General features: G+C 43.8%; 9 protein-coding genes across 9 annotated transcripts; 5 read left to right on the forward strand and 4 right to left on the reverse strand.

The window, feature by feature from the left end:
* Positions 1-217: 217 nt before the first annotated feature.
* EAF01_001403 (uncharacterized protein) lies at positions 218-1,333 on the reverse strand. Its single transcript, XM_038909653.1, has 4 exons — positions 1,085-1,333; positions 857-945; positions 597-800; positions 218-544 (listed from the first exon to the last, which is right to left on the reverse strand). Exons 1-4 carry the CDS (start codon positions 1,138-1,140, stop codon positions 483-485), a joined length of 411 nt encoding a protein of 136 aa, XP_038774465.1. The 5' UTR covers positions 1,141-1,333; the 3' UTR covers positions 218-482.
* A 382-nt stretch (positions 1,334-1,715) lies between these two features.
* EAF01_001404 (uncharacterized protein) lies at positions 1,716-2,340 on the forward strand (the record flags this gene model as incomplete). Its single annotated transcript, XM_038909654.1, has 4 exons — positions 1,716-1,760; positions 1,821-1,947; positions 2,038-2,197; positions 2,250-2,340. 4 exons carry the CDS (start codon positions 1,716-1,718, stop codon positions 2,338-2,340), a joined length of 423 nt encoding a protein of 140 aa, XP_038774466.1.
* Positions 2,341-2,811: 471 nt separating this feature from the next.
* On the reverse strand, positions 2,812-5,311 carry EAF01_001405 (uncharacterized protein; the record flags this gene model as incomplete). The annotated part of the gene is made up of 3 exons (XM_038909655.1): positions 2,812-3,283; positions 3,330-5,067; positions 5,176-5,311. The coding sequence occupies 3 exons, from the start codon at positions 5,309-5,311 to the stop codon at positions 2,812-2,814; spliced, it is 2,346 nt and encodes a 781-aa protein (XP_038774467.1).
* Positions 5,312-6,376: 1,065 nt separating this feature from the next.
* On the forward strand, positions 6,377-7,847 carry EAF01_001406 (uncharacterized protein; the record flags this gene model as incomplete). Its single annotated transcript, XM_038909656.1, has 4 exons — positions 6,377-6,911; positions 6,964-7,132; positions 7,182-7,409; positions 7,460-7,847. 4 exons carry the CDS (start codon positions 6,377-6,379, stop codon positions 7,845-7,847), a joined length of 1,320 nt encoding a protein of 439 aa, XP_038774468.1.
* A 611-nt stretch (positions 7,848-8,458) lies between these two features.
* Positions 8,459-10,195, reverse strand: EAF01_001407 (uncharacterized protein; the record flags this gene model as incomplete). Its single annotated transcript, XM_038909657.1, has 3 exons — positions 8,459-8,584; positions 8,637-10,020; positions 10,080-10,195. The coding sequence occupies 3 exons, from the start codon at positions 10,193-10,195 to the stop codon at positions 8,459-8,461; spliced, it is 1,626 nt and encodes a 541-aa protein (XP_038774469.1).
* A 1,106-nt stretch (positions 10,196-11,301) lies between these two features.
* On the forward strand, positions 11,302-14,070 carry EAF01_001408 (uncharacterized protein). The gene is made up of 9 exons (XM_038909658.1): positions 11,302-11,474; positions 11,715-12,004; positions 12,051-12,150; positions 12,204-12,381; positions 12,441-12,770; positions 12,828-12,898; positions 12,951-13,040; positions 13,135-13,434; positions 13,493-14,070. The coding sequence occupies exons 2-9, from the start codon at positions 11,897-11,899 to the stop codon at positions 13,657-13,659; spliced, it is 1,344 nt and encodes a 447-aa protein (XP_038774470.1). The 5' UTR covers positions 11,302-11,474; positions 11,715-11,896; the 3' UTR covers positions 13,660-14,070.
* Positions 14,071-14,487: 417 nt separating this feature from the next.
* EAF01_001409 (uncharacterized protein) lies at positions 14,488-16,468 on the forward strand (the record flags this gene model as incomplete). The annotated part of the gene is made up of 4 exons (XM_038909659.1): positions 14,488-14,921; positions 14,973-15,126; positions 15,185-16,248; positions 16,303-16,468. 4 exons carry the CDS (start codon positions 14,488-14,490, stop codon positions 16,466-16,468), a joined length of 1,818 nt encoding a protein of 605 aa, XP_038774471.1.
* A 74-nt stretch (positions 16,469-16,542) lies between these two features.
* Positions 16,543-18,186, reverse strand: EAF01_001410 (uncharacterized protein; the record flags this gene model as incomplete). The annotated part of the gene is made up of 5 exons (XM_038909660.1): positions 16,543-17,087; positions 17,133-17,514; positions 17,563-17,668; positions 17,724-17,818; positions 17,875-18,186. 5 exons carry the CDS (start codon positions 18,184-18,186, stop codon positions 16,543-16,545), a joined length of 1,440 nt encoding a protein of 479 aa, XP_038774472.1.
* A 1,158-nt stretch (positions 18,187-19,344) lies between these two features.
* On the forward strand, positions 19,345-23,251 carry EAF01_001411 (uncharacterized protein; the record flags this gene model as incomplete). The annotated part of the gene is made up of 4 exons (XM_038909661.1): positions 19,345-19,761; positions 19,812-19,960; positions 20,021-22,089; positions 22,143-23,251. The coding sequence occupies 4 exons, from the start codon at positions 19,345-19,347 to the stop codon at positions 23,249-23,251; spliced, it is 3,744 nt and encodes a 1,247-aa protein (XP_038774473.1).
* Positions 23,252-23,314: the final 63 nt, after the last annotated feature.

The raw sequence follows: 23,314 nt of genomic DNA on the forward strand, positions 1-23,314 counted from the left end.
ATGACTTTTGTGAAGGCTGATATGATTGGAAGAACGAGCACAAATTCAAGTGACGCGAACGTTGCCGGCGATACATGAAACTGAAGAAATATCAACAGAATACCAAGCTGGAAGTTGGGAGACAATAATCAAGAAAGCGGACGTCAAACGATCGAAACGTAGAAGCTCATTTATCACACATTCAAACAAATCCAAAACAAACAAATGCGTCTCACGTCTCGCGTCAAATATCAAACTCCACGCCTAATGCTCATGTTACATTGCATTGATCGAGTAGGGAAGTGGAGTATTCTGGAAAATAATGAAGAATGATCATTCGGATTTTTCATTCATAAGATTGATTCAGAAAGCAATCCTAATCCATTGCCATGGATTTTAATGTACAACCGGAACGCGAAAAAATAACCATAAACCCATACCCATACGACACCCCATTATCATAAAAGCAGACCATCTCAAGCCAACAACCCAGAAACGAAAATCTATAGCTCTTGACTGGCAGGCTTTCCACTGGCAGTCTTGGCGGTCTTCTTTGGAAGAAGGTCTAAAAACACGTTAGAAAGTGTGATGTACGATACTAGATTGAAGTAACTTACTTTGATGAATGTTTGGCAAGACACCACCTTGTGCGATTGTAACATGTCCCAAAAGCTTGTTCAATTCCTCATCGTTTCTGATGGCGAGTTGGAGATGACGTGGGATAATACGGGTCTTCTTGTTGTCGCGGGCAGCGTTACCGGCCAACTCAAGGATTTCAGCCGCGAGGTACTCAAGAACTGCAGCGAGGTAGACAGGGGCACCTGATGGATACGTGTTAGGAACAGCAAATGAGAATGTTTTTGGATGAATAACTTACCAGCACCAACACGTTGAGCGTAGTTACCCTTTCTGAGAAGACGGTGAACACGACCAACTGGGAATGCAAGACCAGCCTTGGATGAACGGCTAAAAAGGCAAATAAATTAGCATTGAAGATTCAAGATTGAAAAGTGACCATGATATCCAGATACGAACGCGAATTGCAAATCGAATCGGAAAGCCGCGAGGTACGATGTGAAAGACAAGGGAAATAGTTGCAACTTACGATTGAGCGTTCTTGGTAGTTCCCGCCTTTCCTCCAGCAGATTTTCCTCCAGTCATCTTGAAAGTGTTTAGAAAGTAAAATTGATTTGGGAAGTGGTTAAGTTGATGGATGAAATTGATTCAACGAAGAATTCTAGAAAGTGTTTTTTCGAAAGTTTTGCGTGGATGGAGAAGAGATGTTTTGGATTAAAAGAAGATGGGAATGGGGACGAACATTTATCAACAAGAGCCATCAAAAGTCGTGATCTGATCTACTCTGCCCATGAAAAACCGCCGTAAAGAGCTCCTTCCCTAAGCTAGATCGTTTTGGGGTATTTTATAAGCAGAAGGCACGACCCGCAGATTGAACGAATTATGTGATTGGTCATGAGGGCGGTTCCACATTAATCGGGTATCCAATCATCGATTTTAGAGAGTCCCCAGCAGCACAGTTAGCAAAAGGGCACGAAAGTGATTTTGGCCGACTTTATTATTCATTTAAACTCTTCATCTCCCAATTTCAATCCCCTTCATCTTTGATAACTTTAACAACAAACCACACCCACGTCCATCCTCCATCTTCACACTTACTCACATCAACATCAATTTTCAACCCTTATATTTTTCAACCCAAATAAATCTTAAAATTCAAAATGCCACCAAAGGGAGTTGCAAGCAAGGCACCAGCTGCCGCCAAGGTACGTGTTTACTCTCACTGCGCGCCCCAAATATCATTTTCTAACACTTTTCAAAAACAGGCACCTGCATCCGCATCAAAGGCCCCAGCTAGCAAGCAAGATGCCGGAAAGAAGACTACCACCAGCGAAGGAAAGCCACGCAAGAAGAAGGGACGTAAGGAGACTTACTCTTCATACATCTATAAAGGTACGAGTCCACGCGCGATTTCCGATCGCGCTTCCAATCATGACGCGTCGCATTTACCAAACAACAACCACTAACATTTTTAATCCACAGTTCTCAAGCAAGTTCACCCAGATACCGGTATCTCTAACCGCGCCATGTCTATCTTGAACTCCTTTGTCAACGATATCTTTGAGCGCGTCGCCACCGAGGCATCCAAGCTCGCTGCTTACAACAAGAAGAGCACCATCTCATCAAGAGAAATCCAAACCTCGTATGTGGCAATCCAATTTCATCCATATATTTCATTCCTAATTACAATTCAGTGTTCGCCTTATTCTCCCCGGTGAACTCGCCAAGCACGCTGTCTCTGAGGGTACCAAGGCTGTTACCAAGTACTCTTCATCCACGAAATAAGTCGTCTTTTCTTTGGGGTTTAGGGGGGATATCGGATATGCTTGAGCTCTGGGGTCATCTCATAGATGATGGCTGTTGTTGTTCGAGGACCTCGGGGTTTTCTTTTTAATGCGTTATGGATGGTCTGCTTTTATGGGGGCAAATGTCTTCACGGTCTGTTTTCGGGGTACGTGGCTGTACAATAAACAAACGTCTTCATCAGAATAGGGAATTAGAAGACGAAATTCAAACATCAACTTAATTCGCTGTTACTTGTTTGGCTCCATACGATGTGGCGAATGAATTTTCATTGAGGGATGTCATTAACAGAGCTAGATCGCGCCGCGATTCGAGTTTGGATTCTTGCTACCAAACACAAGCATTCTATACTGACCCTACATAGTGGTCACCGCCGAGTACGTTTTTGAGAACGCATCGACTCGAATTGATCAACCGATAGGCTTGCAACATTTGGGCCACATCTCCGGCTCCTTACCCTAGACCGGCTTTCGTGGTCTTTACAACGTGAGAAACAGGCTGAAGAATGCCCTTGTTATCGAGCGCACCTAGAGCGGTGCCAGCACTCCAGCCCATCCTCTCTAGCATCGCTCTTCCTTTGTTCTCAATACCCAGTTCTGGAGCCGAGGCACCAACAACATCACCATCACGATAGCTAGCAGCACCGAAACCGCCTCCAAAACCACCGCCACCAGTTCGACCACCACGTTTGGGTACAGCGCCTGTTCTTCTCCCACCCACGTCATTACGCGGGAGGAATCGACGTGAAAGCTTCGACGCTGCAGCTTCATAAGCGCGCTCTCCATAAACAGTCGTTCTTGAAGTACGGTACAAGATAGGATAACGCTTATTGCCTAAACCAGCTGACTTCGACTTCAATTTGAATGCATTGGCGATCTCGTGAACAAATTTACGATCGGCTTTGCCCATTGCAGGAAGAGAAAGGCTGTATTATGTTAGTGTGGATTAAGAAGATTAGAAATGATACTGACGTGGTGTTGTCACCCTTCAAAAACTCCTTGATTTCTTCCTTGACATCATCAATACTCATTCCTTCCTTGTACCTTGTCTTCATATCGGGCTTGCCATGCTTGCCAGTCAGTAAACCTCGTGCACGTAATACTTCACGTTCCTGCTTTCTCTCCTTCTTCTTAACACGATCATTGTCCCAAGCTGATTGCATTGAGGCCTCGAGCTCTGAATCCGAGATGTCGTCTAGTATCAACTTGCCCTTGCGACCTTTAGGTTTCTTTCTAAGACTAGGCCGATCAAAATCCATTACATCAAATCCGTCGTAAGCATCGGCCAATGGAGCTGCTGGCGGAAATTCGCCTTGGCGCTGCTGTCTTTCCTTTCTTCCTCTTCTGCCTGAAAGTATAAAATTACTGAGATCAATCGTAGACGCTTCCATGTCTTCATCATCATCATCGACTTCATCGTCAGAGAGTAAAATTTCATCACCGCCCATACCAAGCTCCTCTTGCTTACTGATCAGTCTTGCAATTTGTTCATCATTCATTTTTGCAATCCTCCTTTGAACTAGATCCTGCTCGTCATCATCGTCTCCATCGACAATATCGTCGGAATCATCACTGTCTTCGTCTCCATTACTTTCGAATTCGGCAACCAACTTCTCTTCAGCTTCAAAAACCTCAATGAGAGGCAGTGCCCCGGAATCCTGTAGAACATCCAGTGGAACCCATCTGGCTTCGTCTACGTCCTGATGTTCCCAGACAACCAAGTACTGCACGCAACCAACACGATGCCTCTTTGATAAAACCGTTTCGACTTTGCCCCTGGCCTCATCTGACGTGCTGAGATCGTCAAGATCTTGCAATTCTGTTCGACCCCATCCGTGACATCCATCAGAGTCATGAGCGTCTCTAACAGAAGAATCATCTTCCCAAGCAGCATCGTCATCGCCTCCTAACTCACGTTTGTTGAATGGCTGGTCGACATTAGCCATGGTCTGTTCCTGATCCATGTTCGCAATGTAATCTGCAATCATAGCATCCTCTTCATCACTATCATCGATTATGCCGGCCACTCGTCTACCTCGTCTAGCGCGACCTTTACCTTGACCTTTGTTTTGACGCTTGGGTAAAATTGCCTCGAAATCTGGGGAAGGTGAATTTGCTACTTTCTGTGGCATTGCACCCAAAAACATCTCCTTGTTCAATGCTTCTGCCAGCTCGGGTGGAATAGACTCTAGAGATGCCTCCTTCTCATCTAAAGCTTCTTCCAATAGCTTTTCTTGCTCAAGAAGTTTATCATCCAAGAGCTTGATCCTGGCATCTATAGGATCTGCGCTTGTTGGGGGATCATGTTCCATCCTGGCATCTTCATTCCTTACTGGACCACGTCCATGAAAGAGAATAACTTCTTCGCTTGAGTCTGACCGAGCTGGAGAGATTGAGCGCAAACGCGGTGGTGCAAGACCTGTCTCAACATGATTGCCACCATCGGTATCTATCATAAACGATGAAGAGGGTGTAGCCATATGCGTTTCGCGATTCGCCATTTGCACATCTTCGGTCAAGTTTCCTGCAGGTAGTTCCGCGGATTCCAAGCTCATTCCAGCCAGTGCCTCCTCAGAATCTTTGATAAGATCTGGTGGATTGAACTCCCCGGCGCTGACAAAGCTCACTTTTGTGTCTCTTAATCTTTGATCAGAGTTCCAAAAAGAATGATGACGTTCAGTATTGCGAGCTTCTTCTTGAAGTGTGAAACCTATAATATACCAATTTTGTTAGCATTGACCAACATGTCTGCTAGAACAATGGCAATTGCATTCGCATTCGCCGAAGATTATTCGCATGGAGTATATGTAAACATTACCAGTTTGAGGCCTTTGGGGAACGTATGTGCCAGCGAATGGAATAAAGGAGGTTCCAGGAGTGGGAGTTCCGCGACCACCTCTGGGGGAACTGAAATTGCCCCTCCCACGAGCGCCACCCCGTTTGTTTCGTGGCATAGCTTGTGTTATCACAGCACAATGGAACTGTCAACAGAATCGAAGTTTACGGATGGCAAACTGATGTACAGATCCTTATGACGAAGAATAATTTCGAATGGGAAAAGATGAAGAAAGTTTTGCCATCAATGAGAATACATCAAGTGGCAGGTAAACAACCTAGTAATGAGTGGTGTTAGGCTACAGGGGAGGCAGCTCAGGTACTGGTCGGTGTTGTGTGTAACAAAAATCAATTATTACTCTAGATTTGCAGTGCGCTGCACGAAAATGTGTACTAGTAGCTTTTTTGATCCAATAACATGGTAGCAATTTATGGGTACTTTACCTTTGCCAGTCAGCTTTCGAGTAAATATGGATGCCCAGGTGATGATGACTTTGAGAGCTTCTTATCGATAAGAAACCATCAAAAGGTGGGTCTGTGGTACTCCGTACGGGAGGTGAGGAGAAGGAGGTATGGAGAAATAACAAATACCTTGGTGCACAGGTACCTAGGAAATACCTACTCGTAGATACTACCAGTACTGCTCCGTAGGTCAGGTTCTCGAGTACCTGTGGACCAGATTAATAACAATACTTTGATGCCTACCTAGTATCTTCTTACCGTCTTATCCAATTAACAATTCATTACATCATCAACCAAGTTCCTGCCGAGCTTACTTACCTTTCTCACAGTCACGGCACATGCACTTCCAAAATGAAAAGTGTCGTGTTGTCGTGTCTAACATTCACAGAAGAACGCGCTAGGCCAAACAAAGTATCATATTTGACCACTAGGCGACAACATCAATCAGAACATCAGCTGCCTTCGCCTTGCAGCACTCACCTCATCCCATACTACAAACAATCTGCAACATTTCTCGACTTGTCAAATGTTCACTTATTCATAATACTTCCACTTCAACTACACCTCTTCTTCCATCAGCTCTATGATTTCACTATAGAATCTGTTAATAATCCTAAACATTTTCCCCTCAGCTCACCGTCCCCGCCATTCTCTACCTAGCACCCTACAAGTCTTATGTGCATCCGACACGACTTGAATACGAACCATAGTCGCATTCAACCATGACGGCGGCTGATATAGGTCGTTACAAACGCTTCGTCCAGTATTTCTGGGACCCCGAGCCTACGAACGATACTGCCTCGCAGTCACCTATTTGGTGTTTAGGAAAAGAATACCCTATTTTGGAAAAGTCACCCACTTCAGCTATTACAGACTCCCCTCCCCATGAAGGACAATACCTACCCGCACAGTCTTTACCTACCAATGAAGTTGCAACTCCGCCTGATAGTACAGTTGGCAGCCTCGAATCAAGTTCGGGCTACCAAACTTGCGATACAGCTAACGCAGATGGAGGGTGGCCATCCGCATTCCTTGATGATTTCGAAGCCAAGATATGGCTTACATACCGATCAAACTTTCCCGCAATAGCTAAGTCGCAGGATCCAAAAGCCCTTTCTGCGATGTCACTATCAGTACGGTTGAGGAGTCAACTTGTCGACCAAGGAGGCTTTACATCTGACACGGGGTGGGGTTGTATGATAAGGTCCGGACAAAGCCTCCTAGCAAATGCATTGCTTACCCTGAGGATGGGCAGAGGTTCGATCCCCTACCATCACTTTCTTCGATGCTATAGCTAACCATGTCATAGAATGGCGTCGTGGGATATCTAGCAACGAAGAACGCAAAATCCTATCTTTATTCGCAGATGATCCGAGAGCTCCTTACTCTATTCACAAATTTGTCGAGCACGGTGCAAGTGCTTGCGGGAAACATCCTGGAGAGTGGTTCGGACCATCTGCTACTGCGCGCTGCATCCAGTAAGAAGACTATTCGAGGGGAATTTGAATAATGGCTGATTATCTACAGGGCTTTATCCAATAATCAAGCCAAATCAGAGCTGCGTGTATACATCACGGGTGATGGATCGGACGTATACGAAGACACCTTTATGAGTATCGCAAAGCCAAACCACTCAGACTTTACCCCGACTCTCATTCTAGTAGGTACGAGGTTGGGCCTAGACAAGATAACTCCTGTCTACTGGGAGGCATTGAAATACTCCTTACAAATGCCGCAATCTGTGGGGATCGCTGGGTGAGTCACTCCGATTTTCATTAACTTGGTCATATAATAATTTAGTACAGGGGTCGCCCATCCTCCTCGCACTACTTTATTGGTGTGCAAGAGTCGGATTTCTTCTATCTAGATCCTCACCAAACACGACCAGCACTTCCGTACAAAGACAATATGGAAGACTATACTACAGAGGATGTTGATTCATGCCACACTCGTCGACTTCGACGACTCCACATCAAGGAGATGGATCCTAGCATGCTTATTGCATTCTTGATACGTGATGAGAATGATTGGAATGAGTGGCGACGGGCCGTCAAGGAAGTACAGGGCAAGGGAGTTATTCACGTTGCAGATACAGATCCGGCATCGTATGGCTTAGGTGGAGAGCGAGACGGGGCTATTGACGAGGTTGAAACATTTGACGACGACGATGACGATACCATATTAGACGCCTAAGGCGCTGGGAAATAACCCATCAAAGTAATTGAGGTATTTAGGGCGTTCGGAGTAGGTGATTTTATAGAGATTACTCTTAATCCATTCGTATTGCGAATTACAAGTTTGATTGATTCATGTCTAAGATCCCATGTGACAATTGAAATACACCTCCAGTCCCAACCCGTTTGTGCTGCCTGAGTCTATCCAAGTGTCACATCTCAGGCTGTAGAGACTCAATATTGTTAAGACATGTTTCAAAAAAAAAAAAACGTTCAAGCTTGTTTAAGCTTGATCTAGGGGCTCATGCCCAAAGGGCAGTGGCAATGTAATCGGATTTCACCAAGACTACTATGGATTTATACCGTTCAATTGTAACCTTTAAATATTATCGAATAGATCGATTTAGAAATGATGAATCGGCTGATTAGTCAACCTTCAATGCCTGCTTCCAAGGTAAGATCACAAGCATTTGAATGGCTGGTCATTGTGACTAGAGAACTCATTATATTTAGTGCTCAGCGAGGGAGCATGCCTGCCATTCTTTGGAACGCCTCTACATACAAATAAGGGTATAAGGCTATAGTAAACCACACTCAATGCTCTAAACTTCATCATTTAGCTCCCATTATCTATTTCTTCTTTTTCGTATTACCAGCTTTTTGTACGGGTGAGGCATGGCCAAATTCTTTGATATGGTTGAAGAGTTTGCTCTTTGAGGAGAACGACTGATGACATGTCACATTGGCACATTTAAACTGAAATCTCATGAGAACCAATTGACATAGGGTTGAGGAGAGGATCACTTACACTTTCGCCCTGCAGCCCTGCAGGCTCCTTTTGAGCAGCCTTTTTGGCACGTTTCATTTTCGCTTTTCCAAGAGGTTTCTTTAGAGTAGGATCGCTCGAAGCATCTTGTTCTATATCTTTGGTTGGAACTTGACTAGGGTCTAAATCCTCGGTTTCAAGAGAGAGTGCATCTCCCGATGCTGCTGCTGCTAATCTTTCCTCAACTGCTGCTCTTGATGCGTAGTCATCATTTAGGCTGTCGATATCGGAATCATCTTTGGCTGGACCATCTAATTTTCTAGAATTCGAGTCGTGACCATATGGCGAGGTTCCTACTTCTTCAACTTTAGTTGCATCATCGATGGCAGACTCATGCTTCCCATTCTCTGACGTAACTTCAAGCCTTTCGAAATCATCATCATCAAGGTCACCACCTTTTGGTTCCGGTGGTGTATCCAAGTGTAGTGATTTGTTCTCTTTGCGCATTTGTTTCTGGATAGCCTGTACAGCCTTGATATGTTTTTTACTTTTCGTATGTGCCTCAAACTGGTTTTCGCTTTTGAAAGTCTTGTTACAAATAACGCATTCTATTACTTCAACTTCAGACTCTTCGGACGATTCTTCGATTACACCTTCAGATTCATCCGATTTCGCCCAGTCCGGAACCACATAGCTATTCATCTTGGCTTGATTTGCTGCTCGTGTACGAGCTGCCTGGGCTGATGCAGCATCCCGCAAAAATTTCTGTCTTTCCTCCTGGGTTTGTGAATTCGGAGTGAAGCGGGGATCCCTTTTCCGCGCAAATAGAACGAGATGTCTGACGGCATCATTAAACTCTGCTTTGGCCTCATCTCGGGACCATTTATTTTCTTTCTCTATCAATCGGCGTGTTGCCCTATCCGGCGCATCGGAGGTCCGGTAGAGGTCTTTCCATGAAAATGACTTCTGCGTAGTAAAGTTCACCCAGGCTCTATAAAAGGATTTGACTACGTCCTCATAGTCATCCTCGGCGCTCCCAAAATCAGGATAATCGACTAATTCAAGGCCATCCCAATCGCATGCTGCGTTCTCTTCTCTCGCAAGAGTTGCGAAAGTCTCTCGCAGTATACCAAAGAACCCATTCGGAGCATCCGTGAAGGGGACACTGGAGTCGAATTTTCCAATCAAGCTTATGATATGCGCTGCGCTCGTAATTCGAACATTATCCGCAAAGTCGTCTTCCGCAGGGTCACCGCCTCCTAGGATTGACAATCGATGAGAGTCATACCAGGCTCTTTCTTGTGGATCTGACAAGACCTCGTAGGCAGATTGAACTTCGGCAAATTTCGCGGTGGCAGTTTCAACATCACCATAATTTCGATCGGGATGAAGTTCCAGCGCTTTTTTCCTATAAGCCTTCTTGATCCTAGGTACATTCAATCAATCTCAGAATAATGAATCAAAAAGCAGTATCCAAGTTCTTACTCATCATCTGAAGCCTGCCGTTCGACGCCCAACAATTGGTAGTAACATGTTTTCATGACTACCCCGCCATTATTTTGTGCATCCCCACCACGCGATGAAGATTGTTCTGCGCCCATAGAATAGGATTGAAATTGCTTTCTGGATGGTGTTCAAAGTCCTAGGTATAGGCAAATCACGGAATCTGCAGGTAGGTAGGTGGGCAATATTGGATTATTATGTTTTAGTATGATAATGATGAACGTATGAAATGATAAGTACCTAGGTATCCAAAAACATCCAGATAAGGAAAAAAAAAGATAACCCAAATTATAGGTACTTGGTATGTACGAAGGTTGAATGGGTAAGTAATGTCAACCCTACTTTTAGTAAAATCTTACTGTTTTTATAGAATTTATTACTGCTTTAAACGAATTGAATAGATAATGAACTATTCCCCTCTAAAATTTGATATTTGAAGCTTTTATTTGCTTTTTATTAACTTTGATGAATTTATAGTATTTGAAGTATTTGAAGCTTTTTAAAGATTCTAAATAAGCTTTATATAGGATTTCAAATCAGAATATAATAAAAAATTAATGATTTTGAATAAAATATAAATAAAATATGACTTTTATAATACTTCCATTACCCAAAGTTTATTATATAAATTTTCAATTAGCGATATGATTTGATTTGTTTAAAGGCCTAAAGTGGGGATGTATTTAGGTGCGTTTTACATTACTTATCCATCCAACCTTCGTACTGTACCTAGGATGTACCGTACCCGAGCTACCCAAATTTACAAGAATGGTGCACGTATCGTAGGTATGAATCTGATTAATAATACATGAGCATCTGGAATCTTTGATAGTGGGAGGTGAAATGCTAGACCAGGTACAGACTAGGTAGATATAAAATTTGAAAATTTCTCAGCATGGCACATGGAGGGATGAAGAGTATGAAGAAGTTTTGTGATTAGGAGGCTACGCTACTTTTTCTGTGCCAGTAGACATAGTCTTAGACGGTACGTGCATGACTAGAAAGCTCGAGATAGTTGGGATAGCCATTAGCATTTGCACAGTTCAGACTCTACAGAGACGAGAGCACCAGTGGAGAGAGCAGACTGCTGACTCCATCACCGGTCTCGAGTCGGGCCATGAGTCAGCCGGTAGTATTACTAGGTGGGTGCTGCCAGGTACTACCAGGTACTCCATCTCCAATTCCCAAAGACTTGTGAACTCCCCCTATGAAATGCGTATCTTGATCTTGAAGTAAAAGTCTTTGGAAGTTTTTGGATAGATTCAGATTGCAGCGGAAATTACCTGTATTAAGCACTTGTCCCTATCTATCTGGATATCTGATTAGCTACTAGGTATCTTGAACCCAGTCCAGTCACAATTTCAAACAGTCCACCAGGTAAGCTCTCATATTGATTTTGTTTACTCACTCCCTTCTCACTCCCACGCACTCCTGCTCATGGTAAATTGATTCTTCCTGCATATTACGAATACATAGCTTTTGAGATATCTTCTTCCTCTAGAATACCTTGCTCTTTCCCGTCAAACGTCCCATTCAATAATTTGATACCTAAGCTTGAAGCTCTATACCTATTCGCTATCTGCATTCTTTTAGAATCCCGACTAACAGTCAAGATAGTCCTTGCCCTGCGCGAAAAAAATTGTAAATATTCTCATCGCCTTACCACCCACCCACCCCTTTGGCTCTTGTCAAACAATGCCACATAAATCTTTCTTCCCAATAGCCTTATAGCAGACAGAGCAACAGCTTTCCAACTTTCATCAGCCAAATTACGTTTCATCGTATTGCATCTCTTTATTATGAAATTTGCCAAAGAATTCAAAGATGCCCTTGCCAGAGAAGGCTTTCCGCCGCGCTGGGTAGATTCTGCCATTCCTTATGGTCTGCTCAAGAAATCTCTTAAAAAGGTCGGTCAGAACTTGGAAACGATGAACAAAAGCTAAAGTAATCCAGATTGCGACCGAGTTAGCACAGTGTGGTCTGGATCCTGCTGCGCTTGCAAAGTTGAGAGAGATTTCCAGTACTGGTCCCGCTTACTTGTATGATTTCAAGGGTATGGCCAACCTTCTACGTTTATGTTAATCTGCGTAAAGAAACTGATTGAAGAAGGGTCGAAGTTCCGGCCCACCCTCATCTTACGGCTTGAACAAGGTGTCACCGTCGATGCTAGGCTGTCAGCTGACACGAGAAGATATCTAGAGGATCTAGTAAATCACCATCGGGATCTTTCAGACGTGTCGCTATCCGATCCCGCTAGTGATGAAGGTGGTCAAATTGTTCCTATGTGAGTGCGTTCTTTTGGTCCTTGGGCATGTGTATATCAATTGTTGACATGACTTCTAGAGATCCATCGTCAGAGATTGAGGTTGAACGACCTCTTGTTAGGGAAATCGAAGTGCCTCTGACTTTCGATGCAGAATTCTTCGGTCTTCTGCAGGGAGATGTTGAAAATCTTGATGCACTCCAAGACGAGGAACAAAGGGCTCTTGTCGCCGAGGTTGGCGATCTTTCAAGAGAGCTCGTTAAGCTCAGCGAGCCTTCAAGGTTCAAAAAGACCGACCAGTATCGATGGAGAGAATTATTTGATGTTTACGTGCAGGCTGGAATATTCTTTTCGGATCTTGAAAAGGATCACGGTAAGCGTGATAGTGTGGCTGCATTAAAGCGTTTACAGTAAGTAAGCATATTTTGGTAGGCACGCCGGCACTTGACTAATGATACTTTTCGCAGATGGTTCCAGAGTGAAGTGGTTAAGAGAGGTATCGTAGATACATTTAAACTATCCCCTAGCCGTAAAGCATGTACGTATTGTACATTCTAGTGTTTTCCGAGTAAATATACTGACCTTGATAGTAAACCAATTCATCAGCATTAATGTTACGCTGCTCCGGAATCTCCAATTTCAGGAGATCAACCAGAAAGCCATTGCCAAGATATTGAAAAGTACGTTCTATACTTTTTCAAATTCTCATGGTTAAGATCTGGGCACCACAATGACGTGCCCTTTATCCTATGGAATCACAGCTAATGTAATTAGAATTTGATAAGAGAACAACACTTGGTGCTAGGCAAACATTCCCCAGACTGATCCAGTCCGACGTTATCATGACGGAAGCGATGGCCAGATCTGTATGTGCACAGGTGACACAGGATCTTGTTCAAATAGTACCTCAGCTGAGTGATTATACTTGCCCTGTCTGTCTGGCCATAGTATGGCGACCAATAAGAATGGAATGCAATCATGTTCTATGTGTTCGATGCACAGTGTTCATGCAGCGGCGTGGGACCAATGCCTGCCCCTTATGCCGAGACGAAGTAATTTTAAAGGCTGATCAAGGTAATTTCCAACACGCAGATCTGAACAAAGTAGAAGAGTCCCCAACTGATGCTTATAGACAACATCGATGAAAAACTCTCCAAGTTTCTTCTAAGAAATTTCCCCAAAGAAACGAAGGAAAAACAGATTGAGCATGAAACGATAGATGGCAGGGAGAGGTTCGGCATTTACTATACCCATCCTTCGGAGCAAACCCCTTTACAAAGATATTGCACTATCATGTAAAAGGCACTGTCGGAAAGCACTTTTAGCATTTATCATCTTCAGCGGGAGTAGGAATGGCCCAGACATCACTTTACGGCGTTTAAAGGCGATGACAATGGAAATTATCAATCGAGATTTTTATTAGATAAAGATATGATACAACAGCACAATCATTTTATCACATTTTCCAATGCAAAAATTAAGAAGATGTCGATTGTAGTTGTAGTTGTAGTTGTTTGTACCCTATCTATTGAACATCATAGCATATCATTGTGAAGAGAGGGGTTATCTATTCTACTTCTGAAGCGGGGTAGGTACTTGTAGTTTTGTATCTGGACAGTATGACAGTATGCGCATTGTGCGGGTGGAGCTGGTATGATGTACTTCCTTTAGCTAAGGTACATTTGATAGGCGATACCACAACAATAAAATGGAATTCTCGATATTCTCATACATTTCTGTACTGTGAACTCTTCCAAACAAACCCATATGGACGGCCGATTCAATCGTTTGAATTCTTATCATTCTTCCAGTGATTTTCTTCAAATATGGCTGGATTTATTTGGCTCAGATAGGGTCATACAAAATGACGTTTGTTTCGATCTCTGTCATACATTTCTTTACCTAGGTAGTGAATAGGGAAATACTCATCCTTTAGTGACTTGCCGTCTGAACTATCTGAACTATTTGAACGACTCCGCGCCCAGTCCGAAGCATTCTCCAGTTGCACAACTCTCGACTTCAAAAACATAATCAATTCATCTAATTTGAAGTGACGCATCAATCAGATTCGAGAGGTGAATTCCAGAGCACAACTACGACTGCCAAATTGGCATTTCATTCTTTGCGATGACTCCCAACGATTCTGCAAGCCGAGGTTTTACTTTTGACATTCTTCCCGATGAGATTGTGCAACAAATACTCTACTTCAGTTCTCCGCACGATACTCTCTCGAATATCCAACTTGTTTCAAAGCGATTCAATCGCCTGGGGAATGAGCCATTACTTTGGCGTTACCACTGTCGCGTACACTTCAAGTACTGGGACGCGAAACATGCCGTCCTTCAAAAGTTTGCAGGTATTGTAGGAGATGTGAATTGGAAAGGCTTATATATCCATCGAGAAAACGTAGATACAAGAACGACAAACGCTTTGAATGGTCTTCTTGAGAGTCGAGCTAATCGTATTGTGAACTTTGAAGAAATTGGACGTTTTGGATATGATGCAAAAGATGCGCTATTGCGACACAGTCGCATGCGTGGCGATGATTATCTTGCTAGAAAGTAAGCTATTCGACTCCCAGATGGTTTCTTTTCTAATGTTTACATATATAGGTACTATGCTTGTGCAGTGCTTGACTTTATTCATCGCTCAAAAGCTCTCGCAGTATGGTCGAAGCTTGCTAGGGGCGAGGAGGTATCCCTGGAAGCAGCACTGGGAGCTTACGATATGTTTGTTCTACATGACAACATCGGGGATTTTCAGGAGGCATGCATTTCCTTCCATATTGCTGTGTGTGTGAATTTTAGCTAACAAATTGGCATAGGTTTCCGATATTCTCGACGACCTTGCCACTCGTGTTCGATCTGACTACCCAAAATTCGATTATATGTCTACCCGACAACAAGCCCTCGCAGTTGTTACGTTTCTGCGCGACCGCAATCTTTTGGGTCTCAACAATGAACTCAACTATCGCAATTTACAAAATAACTATATTAGTCTAGCACTGCAGGAGCCAGAGCATTCTTCGTTGCCTCTAGTCTCTGTCGCAATATTTTGTGCGGTAGCTCGAAGGACTGGACTTGATGCTAGGGTCTGTGGTATGCCGAGTCATGTATATGCTATGATCCTCCCAAAGCCCTCTATAGACCTCGATGACAAGCCGCTTAAACAGAAGGACAGCGCCGTGGAACCCATGTATTTAGATCCATTCCGATCAGCATCAGAAATCCCTATGGAAAATCTTCAGCGATTGTGGACGGCTTGGGGTGTCCGAGGAGTAACATTCTCCGAATTCGTCGCGGATTCTTCTGCCATCAACAATATTGTGCTCCGCACGACTAGAAATATAGTTACAACCATTCGAGAGTTCCCCTATATACGAAGCCGTCCCGCACAAGACCCATCCCTCGTGACTACTAGATTACAAAGTGTGCCATTATTGGAAATGGATCATGCAATATACTCAGTCACCTGGGCAAGCTTTCTTTTAAATCCGACCCCAATGCCTCCTGGTCATAATCAGCATCAATTAGTACCTATGCTGATGGCTAAATTCGAGAAATCCTTCCCGGAAGACGTTGGCCTTATCGAAAAATATATCCTTCCATCATACAATAGTTCAAGTAACGAGTACTCCGAACTAGTCGAGGAACTGAGAGTAATACGCACGGTAGACTCGACTCCGAGGCAAGTACGGACTCGCAACAAATCTAAGGGAACGGATCGGGTAAAATTCAGGATTGGGCAAGTATTTCGCCACCAGAGATACGGTTATACAGGAGCGATAATTGGCTGGGATGTTGGATGTCACATGGGCTCCAACTGGATAGCTCAACACCAGATCGATTCTTACCCAGGAGGTAGGAACCAAAGCTTTTATCATGTACTGTAAGTAACCCTAGGATGTGCCGTGAAGGGTGGAAGCGCTTACAAATTCAACAGCGTAGAAGATGCTAGCTTACGTTATGTGGCCGAGGACAACATAGAGATCGTCACTCAGCCGGATTTGACATCGTTGATGATAGTGGCGGGACAATACTTCAAGCGATATGATCAGGAAAAGTGTCAGTTCATTGCGAATTTTAGGAACGAATATCCTGATGACTAGGGTTGGTATGTACATATATTACTACAATTGAGTTTTTTGTTAGAGTGAACAACCAACAGGTTTCAATGCTCACTTTATACCGCTTGAACTTCGTCTATGATCTCTTTTAGGATTCCCTTATCAGCTAGGCTCTTTAATGTACGATAGACCATTGGCGTATGGTCTTTCTTCCGTCTCGCTGCCTGCTCATTCTCGTCGTTGATCAATGCCAATTCTTCTCTATAAGCGATACGTAGTGCCTTTTGGTCGGAAACCCACTGCTGCTGTAAGCGAAGAAGAGCGCTCGCATTAGTACTCTCTCGCTCGAATATATCGCATATGCTCTCGGGAAGTGCTGTATCGTGAAGTAGTTTGTCTGTCACACTAAATTCCTCCGAGGGCCCTCTTATTAGTTCGGAATCATCAACCTGATTGAAGTCGTTCCAATCAGACATCTGTTGTGCCAGCAAAGCTTCAACACGCTCTATGGCGTGGATATTCTGAGCGAGCTCTCGTGGAATTATCCGAAGAGGACTTCTACACAAAGACAAAAGGTTGAACTGCAGATCATCGCCGTATTTGAGAATCTGCTCATGGATACTGGCACGAGCAACGGAAATCCAGTCATCATTACACGACCCTTCAAATTGTCAGTATTATTCAACCGATTGTCGTTTTCACCTACCTAAACTGACTGGTTGACGTTGCAAGCCATCAAGTCTCCACACAGTGCCCTCTACTGGTACGAATGCAACAAAATGAAAACCTGACTCTACGTCTGACCTAGACTCGCTTCTCCCAGATTTCTTCTTCGTTTTTCTCTTTTTCTTCCAAGCTGAAACCTCATTCGAAAGAGCTAAATCTGCATTCAAAATATCCATTCTCCGAGCAAATGAATTATGAATGTTTCGGATACACTCGTTCTGACTGAGTTTCTGACCTCGGTATGCTGGTTTCAGGAATTGAGTGTCTTCCTTGAAACCGCGAATACCGTCCCCTAGATCAAGATTCGGGACGTTCATAACAATGTTCAGAAGGGCAACAGTAGCACAGGCGTTATGTGTAGTCTACATTCTATTAGTCAATTTCTCATCAAGGTCCTGGATTTGCCTAACTTGATTGGCAAACCAAACGTGGTTCGGACATTTTAGAGGTGTCTCTTCATCCTCCGAGTCATCCTCTACGTATTTAAATAGGAAGACTAATCCATACACTGGTTTCCTTGGACAATGTCAATTTGGGTCTCAAGTATTGGTGGAAGCGGAAATTTTTATACCGTAGATACTGTAACATTTCGTCCTCCAGGCCAAGAACCTCCTGGATTTTGACATCCTTGACACCATACTCTCGTAATATGTAGTTAAAAAGTGCCTAGCAAATAACATGTGTCAACTCAAAAAACCCTACCACCCCGAAAAGCAACTTACTGGATCGCTCTCTAGCTCACACCATCCCTTCCAAGACTTGCGTTCGTCATCCGTTAAGGGCTTCAATGCATCTTCGAGGATCTCAGACTTTGATCTCTTGATATTTTGGCCAGAACGTCTGAGGCGACTTGTCGCAACACCCATTGATTCACTTTGTATCTTTTGTGTTCCCATGTCATTCCCACATCTATCCGTATAGTCTCCACTTGAAGACTTAGACCTCTTTTGATTCCTCGAGGAGCGTCTTCTTGGGCCAACATCAGAAGCTGTAGATTGTATTGAACGGTCCTCTGACACTGGAGAGCCATTCATCATTTGCTGGCTCTAATTGCGGAACCTTGAGACGGTAAAGTGAGTGTTTGAGCTTCAGAGTGAAGTGTTGAATTTGTGCAATGCAGAAATTGAAGGGAGGAAGGTGTGGGTTGCAAGTATCGGGATACCAGATTATGGGGCCCAAGATGATCAGTACCTAGTGATGTACAAGTACCAGGTGGCTGGAGAAAGGTACCTAGGTAGGTTGATAAATGTAAGGTAGATAGATTACTTTGTGTTATGTGTCATGACCTGGGTAGCACTTGATTGGGGCAAGCAAATAGATGTAAATTATCAGAGAAACAAGCAGGTAGTCAGGAAAGAAAGGATTTCTGTTTTTGGTTATCAATGCTAGATTTTATACAGAGAAGCCTTTTGAATCCTTTGGTTTTCGCATGTGTGAATTGTTAATTGTTACTTGCTCGGATCAATTGACTTTAGGTTCCTTTGCTATTCCAACAATATTGAAAGAGACAGAATGGACGTTCTGGATACTACAAGAGGAAACATGTACATCTACACCTAAGCTGGCATGGGCTTGGAGGAGGATACTAGAACCGTATGGATGGACATCATGGACAAAATACTAGGTAAATCGTAGACTAGAGAAATGCCTAGAGCTAGACAGTTATTGGTAGCTACCTACCTACTCTTTTCGAAGTTTCACATTAAATCAATAAATCATTCTCATGTTGAATTGGTAGCTTTATCATCATATTCAAATTCTACCCAAATCAACATCATAATATATTATCAGATCTACCTGATGTCAATTTACCATGAAAGTGGTCAAAGCTCTAGAAATGCTGGCGCTGGAAACAACAAAAATTCACAAAATTCAAAAAGCGCGTCCCACAAGGAACTTCACTCGCGACTTGGGCAAATTCTGTGCTTTGAGAGGAACCTTGGGATTTTGACCTTTCGAATGTACGGTATCTCTTCTTTTACACAAAATCCCACAATAATCTAGCTCTTTCGACTTCATCTTCCTCTTCATCCTCCTTTTCTCCTCTTATTAACTTTTACGAATAGCTTGCCCACTCAATACAGCTTATTGTTTGACACGATTTCAACGAACAACCCCTCTCCTCTCAATTTTGGCCTTCAACGACTTTCGTCAGGATAGAAAGAATGCAATGAGTATAAAGCTTCTTTACAATGAATGGGACTCCTAGAATGCGTTCTGGCTTTCCGCCTACTCCTGGCAGTGGCCAAAGGAATCCGACGGGACGAGTAACATCCCCATTGCGGGATCTTCCAACGGCTTCGCCTGCTGCGATAGAATCCGATGCGCCGTTGATACCGGTAGAGCTCATTGATGCTCCTAGCCAGCGCATGTATGTTACGGGATTATATGGCTTGCTACTTGTATGGCGTTTATATGATTGGTGGCAGTTGGTAGAGGATGAATCAGAGTCTTTCCCATTATTCATGAAATGGGTAATGCTGGACGCACTGTTTTTATACTGGGTGCCAAAACTACGAATACCGTGGTTGGAGTGGTCACAATGGACATCTCATGTAGCTTTTGGGCTGCATGCTATCTTTGATTTCGTGCTGATGTTTAGAATTGGCGTAAGTAGTCCCTGATTCTGTTTTGGTGATGATAAAGCTAATTTGCAAAGCTTCCACTCCAAGGATGGGTTCTACTTCTTACGAAGACCTTTTTCGACAGCGAACTCGCCATTTCAGAGAACAGTGTTCGGCCGGCCACCATTTTACACAACTCATCTTTGATTATGGGTAGGCAAATTATCAATATATTGCCAGAGGGGTACGTCTTGACCAGACCCATATACTTTATAACTTGCCATATCATACTAATATATAACAGATCTGCGACATTGAATCCGGATGGTCTTCCATTCTGTTTAGACAGTAGTCGCCTTTCTGTCAAGCTTCCGATGTATTTCAACCAGACCAAACCTGTACACATTGAACTATTACGCTTCGACTTCGATACAAATGCAAACGAAACGATAGAGTTGAAGAAAAGAGACATGAAGAACTTTCGAAAGATGGAGGATGAGCCAAACGTTTATACGCTTGACTACATTGTGAAAAAACCGGGATTATACAGGCTTCACAAGATTATAGATCAGTCGAAGCTCGAAGTACAGCGGAGAATGTCCGATACGCTTGTTGTAAAGTGCCCTAAAGCCATCATCAGGTCCACAAGCTCGGACAAGTGTCTGGGAGATCTTTCCGACCTCTCTATCGAGCTTGAGGGAACAGCTCCGTTGAAGATTGTGTACGGACGTACCATCAACGACAAAGATCGCAGTTTCCACTTCCAGAGTAATCAACCGGAGAACTTCGTCTCGCCGCTCCTGGGTTCAACTAGGCCCAGCACATTGCTTACCCTAGGAAATCAGGATGTTTCATGGGGACAAGCCAGAAAAGTTGTCATTCCATTGAATGAATCTATGACCCCCAGCGGTTTGTGGTTATACTCAATCAATGAGATTCACGACGCTACTGGAAATGTCGCAAATTTCACGCTCATTGGTGAAGATGGAGAGCTCATCTATCCCAAGAACACACACATGGAACAGAGTCTTACAGTCCATGAGAGGCCTCTTGCAAGGCTCACAGGCTGTGATTCTCGGAGTCCACTTATGGTTGCTATCGGCCAATCCACACAACTTCCAGTAAAATATGCATCACCTGGTCGAACACCAGACGACACTTCTCACACTCTGACATACAAGTTCTCTCCCCTTGACACCCTGACCGCCGCGGGCGATCATGGCAGCGAGGTGATTTTCGAGGAATACTCTGCCCGCAATGCCCACCAATCGCCAAATATTCGCGAACCAGGTCTTTATACCCTGGTGGGTGTTAAGAGCAAATTCTGTGAAGGTGAAGTCAGGGAGCCTGCTTCTTGCTTACTGCTGAATCCACCCGAGCCGCAGCTGTCTATAAGCGCCGAGAATATCAACGACAAGTGTGCTGGCAATTCTATTGGCTTACTTGTTGATCTTGATCTAATAGGCACTCCACCATTCGTTGTAAGGTACAACATAATTACAAAGAGTGGTCTCAAGCATGAATCAGTGAAAGTATCTGGATTACGTCACCAACTGGAGCTCAAGCCTCGCGATGCGGGGCATTTTAAATATCAGTTTACCTCCGTGGATGATGCTGTTTACAAGAACCACAAATTGAACAGCAATGACTTAGTTCTGGAACAGGATGTGAAGCCACCGGCTTCAGCCTATCTTAGACGGCCTGCAGGTGATATTGACGCATGCATCGAAGAGCCTGTGGAGATGAATGTTGAACTTTCCGGCGAACCACCTTTTACCTTGGAATACGAGATTGTTCATGACGGAAGACGTCGAAAGCAAAAGGTTACTGGAATCGAAAGTGACATCTATAAGATTAAGACAGATCCTTTGGTCACCGGTGGAGAATATTCTCTCGCTCTTGCAAGCGTTCAGGACAAGACAGGCTGTAAGATATTTCTTAACGGCGAGGTCAAATTCATGGTGAGGCACCAAAGACCTCGAGTTGCTTTTGGTCACCTGGATGGCAAGCATAAGATTATGACCATCGAGGGCACAAACATCCCGCTACCTCTTCGCTTGACTGGTCAGCCTCCATGGAGCATCAAATACCGAAATGTCAATGATGATTCTGGTAAGATTTTGGAGAAGACTGCTATGTCAACCAATGATGCGGTTAAGGTGGATGCTCGTGGTACATACGAATTACTTGATGTAAACGATAATCAGTGTCCCGGGACAGTCGATCCCAAGGCATCCTTATTTGAGGTTGATTGGCTTCCAAGACCGAAAATAAAAGTTGCTGATAATTCGGCTCTTGTGCTGGATGGTGGGAAATACGTTAAGCATGAAGTATGCGAAGGTGATATAGATGCAGTCGAGGTCAATCTTATTGGTAAGTCAAGCTACTCGCTCAGGGTTATATCTGACTCGGCTAACAATTCACAGGTTCACCCCCTTACCACGTTAAATATGAGATTCGTCACAAGCCAGAACATGGCTCGGCATCTATCAGCAATAAAGAATTTGACGCAGGTCTTGGACTTTCAACTGTTTCTATGGACACAATCAAGCCTGGTATTTATGAATATAAATTCTCGGAGCTTTCCGATAACCTTTATGACCATGACTCGAAGAAGTTTTCGCCGCTCATCATTGAGCAAAAGGTCAACAGGAAGCCAGCTGCAAATTTTATTAAACCAGGACAGTCATATAAGTATTGCAAGGAAGAGCTCGCCGGAGATGAGGTTATTCCTATTAAACTCGAGGGCATTCCCCCCTTCTACCTTGAGATCGACATTAAACATCAGAGTAGTGCAAGACCAGAAACTGTCAAGATTGCCAACATTGACTCCAACCATTATGATTTCCGGATACCTCACCGAGTGTTGTCGCTAGGCATCCATCAAGTCAGTGTACGAAAGATTCGCGACTCCAGAGGGTGTCAGCAAAAAACAGAACATGGTGCTCCTCATGTACAAGTGCAAGTTTACGACGTTCCCACGATTCATCCTTTGGAGTCCCGTACAGATTACTGTGTGGGAGAACGAATTGGGTACACATTATCGGGTACAGCGCCATTTGAAATTTACTATACTTTTGAGAACGTGCAAAGGAAAGCAAAATCACCAAATACCAGTTTCAGACGTATTGCCGAGAAGCCAGGCAATTTCACAATAACTGCTATATCGGATAAGGCCAGCGAATGCAAAGCAAAGACTGAAATCACAAAGATTATCCACCAAATGCCCAGCGTCAAGATCAGTAAAGGAAGGCAGGTGGAAGTTGATATTCACGAGGGCGGACAAGCTGAACTGCTATTCGAATTCTGGGGCGTACCGCCTTTTGAGTTTACGTACACAAGAAGTACGAACGCGAAGAAGGGCCAGAAGTCTCATGTGCTGGAGACCAGACATGAGATTTCATATGAACACAGCAAGACGATACAGTCTTCGCAGGAAGGTACTTATGAAGTAGTGGCCATTAAGGATCAATTCTGCTCCTTCTCAACACAAAAAGCGGACGGAAAGAGTGGGCAGAAGTTGCTTCAATATTAAAATGGGGTGGACTTGATGATGCATAGCGTGGCGTTAGGGTAAATTGTATTTAATGGGGAAATA

Source organism: Botrytis porri, assembly GCF_014898465.1.
Source record: "Botrytis porri strain MUCL 3234 chromosome Unknown BPOR_002, whole genome shotgun sequence".
Taxonomy (NCBI): Eukaryota; Fungi; Ascomycota; class Leotiomycetes; order Helotiales; family Sclerotiniaceae; genus Botrytis; species Botrytis porri.

What these genes read in the sequence shown, in the direction of transcription:
- EAF01_001408 (XM_038909658.1), top strand. Translation starts at nt 11,897, where the DNA reads ATGAAATTTGCCAAAGAATTCAAAGATGCCCTTGCCAGAGAAGGCTTT. An exon ending in GCTGCATTAAAGCGTTTACA is followed by an intron (nt 12,771 to 12,827) that starts GTAAGTAAGCAT and finishes TACTTTTCGCAG; the next exon opens with ATGGTTCCAGAGTGAAGTGG. An exon ending in AATTTTAAAGGCTGATCAAG is followed by an intron (nt 13,435 to 13,492) that starts GTAATTTCCAAC and finishes TGATGCTTATAG; the next exon opens with ACAACATCGATGAAAAACTC.
- EAF01_001403 (XM_038909653.1), bottom strand. Translation starts at nt 1,140, where the DNA reads ATGACTGGAGGAAAATCTGCTGGAGGAAAGGCGGGAACTACCAAGAAC. An exon ending in ACTACCAAGAACGCTCAATC is followed by an intron (nt 946 to 1,084) that starts GTAAGTTGCAAC and finishes TTGCCTTTTTAG; the next exon opens with CCGTTCATCCAAGGCTGGTC. An exon ending in CGCTCAACGTGTTGGTGCTG is followed by an intron (nt 801 to 856) that starts GTAAGTTATTCA and finishes CGTATCCATCAG; the next exon opens with GTGCCCCTGTCTACCTCGCT.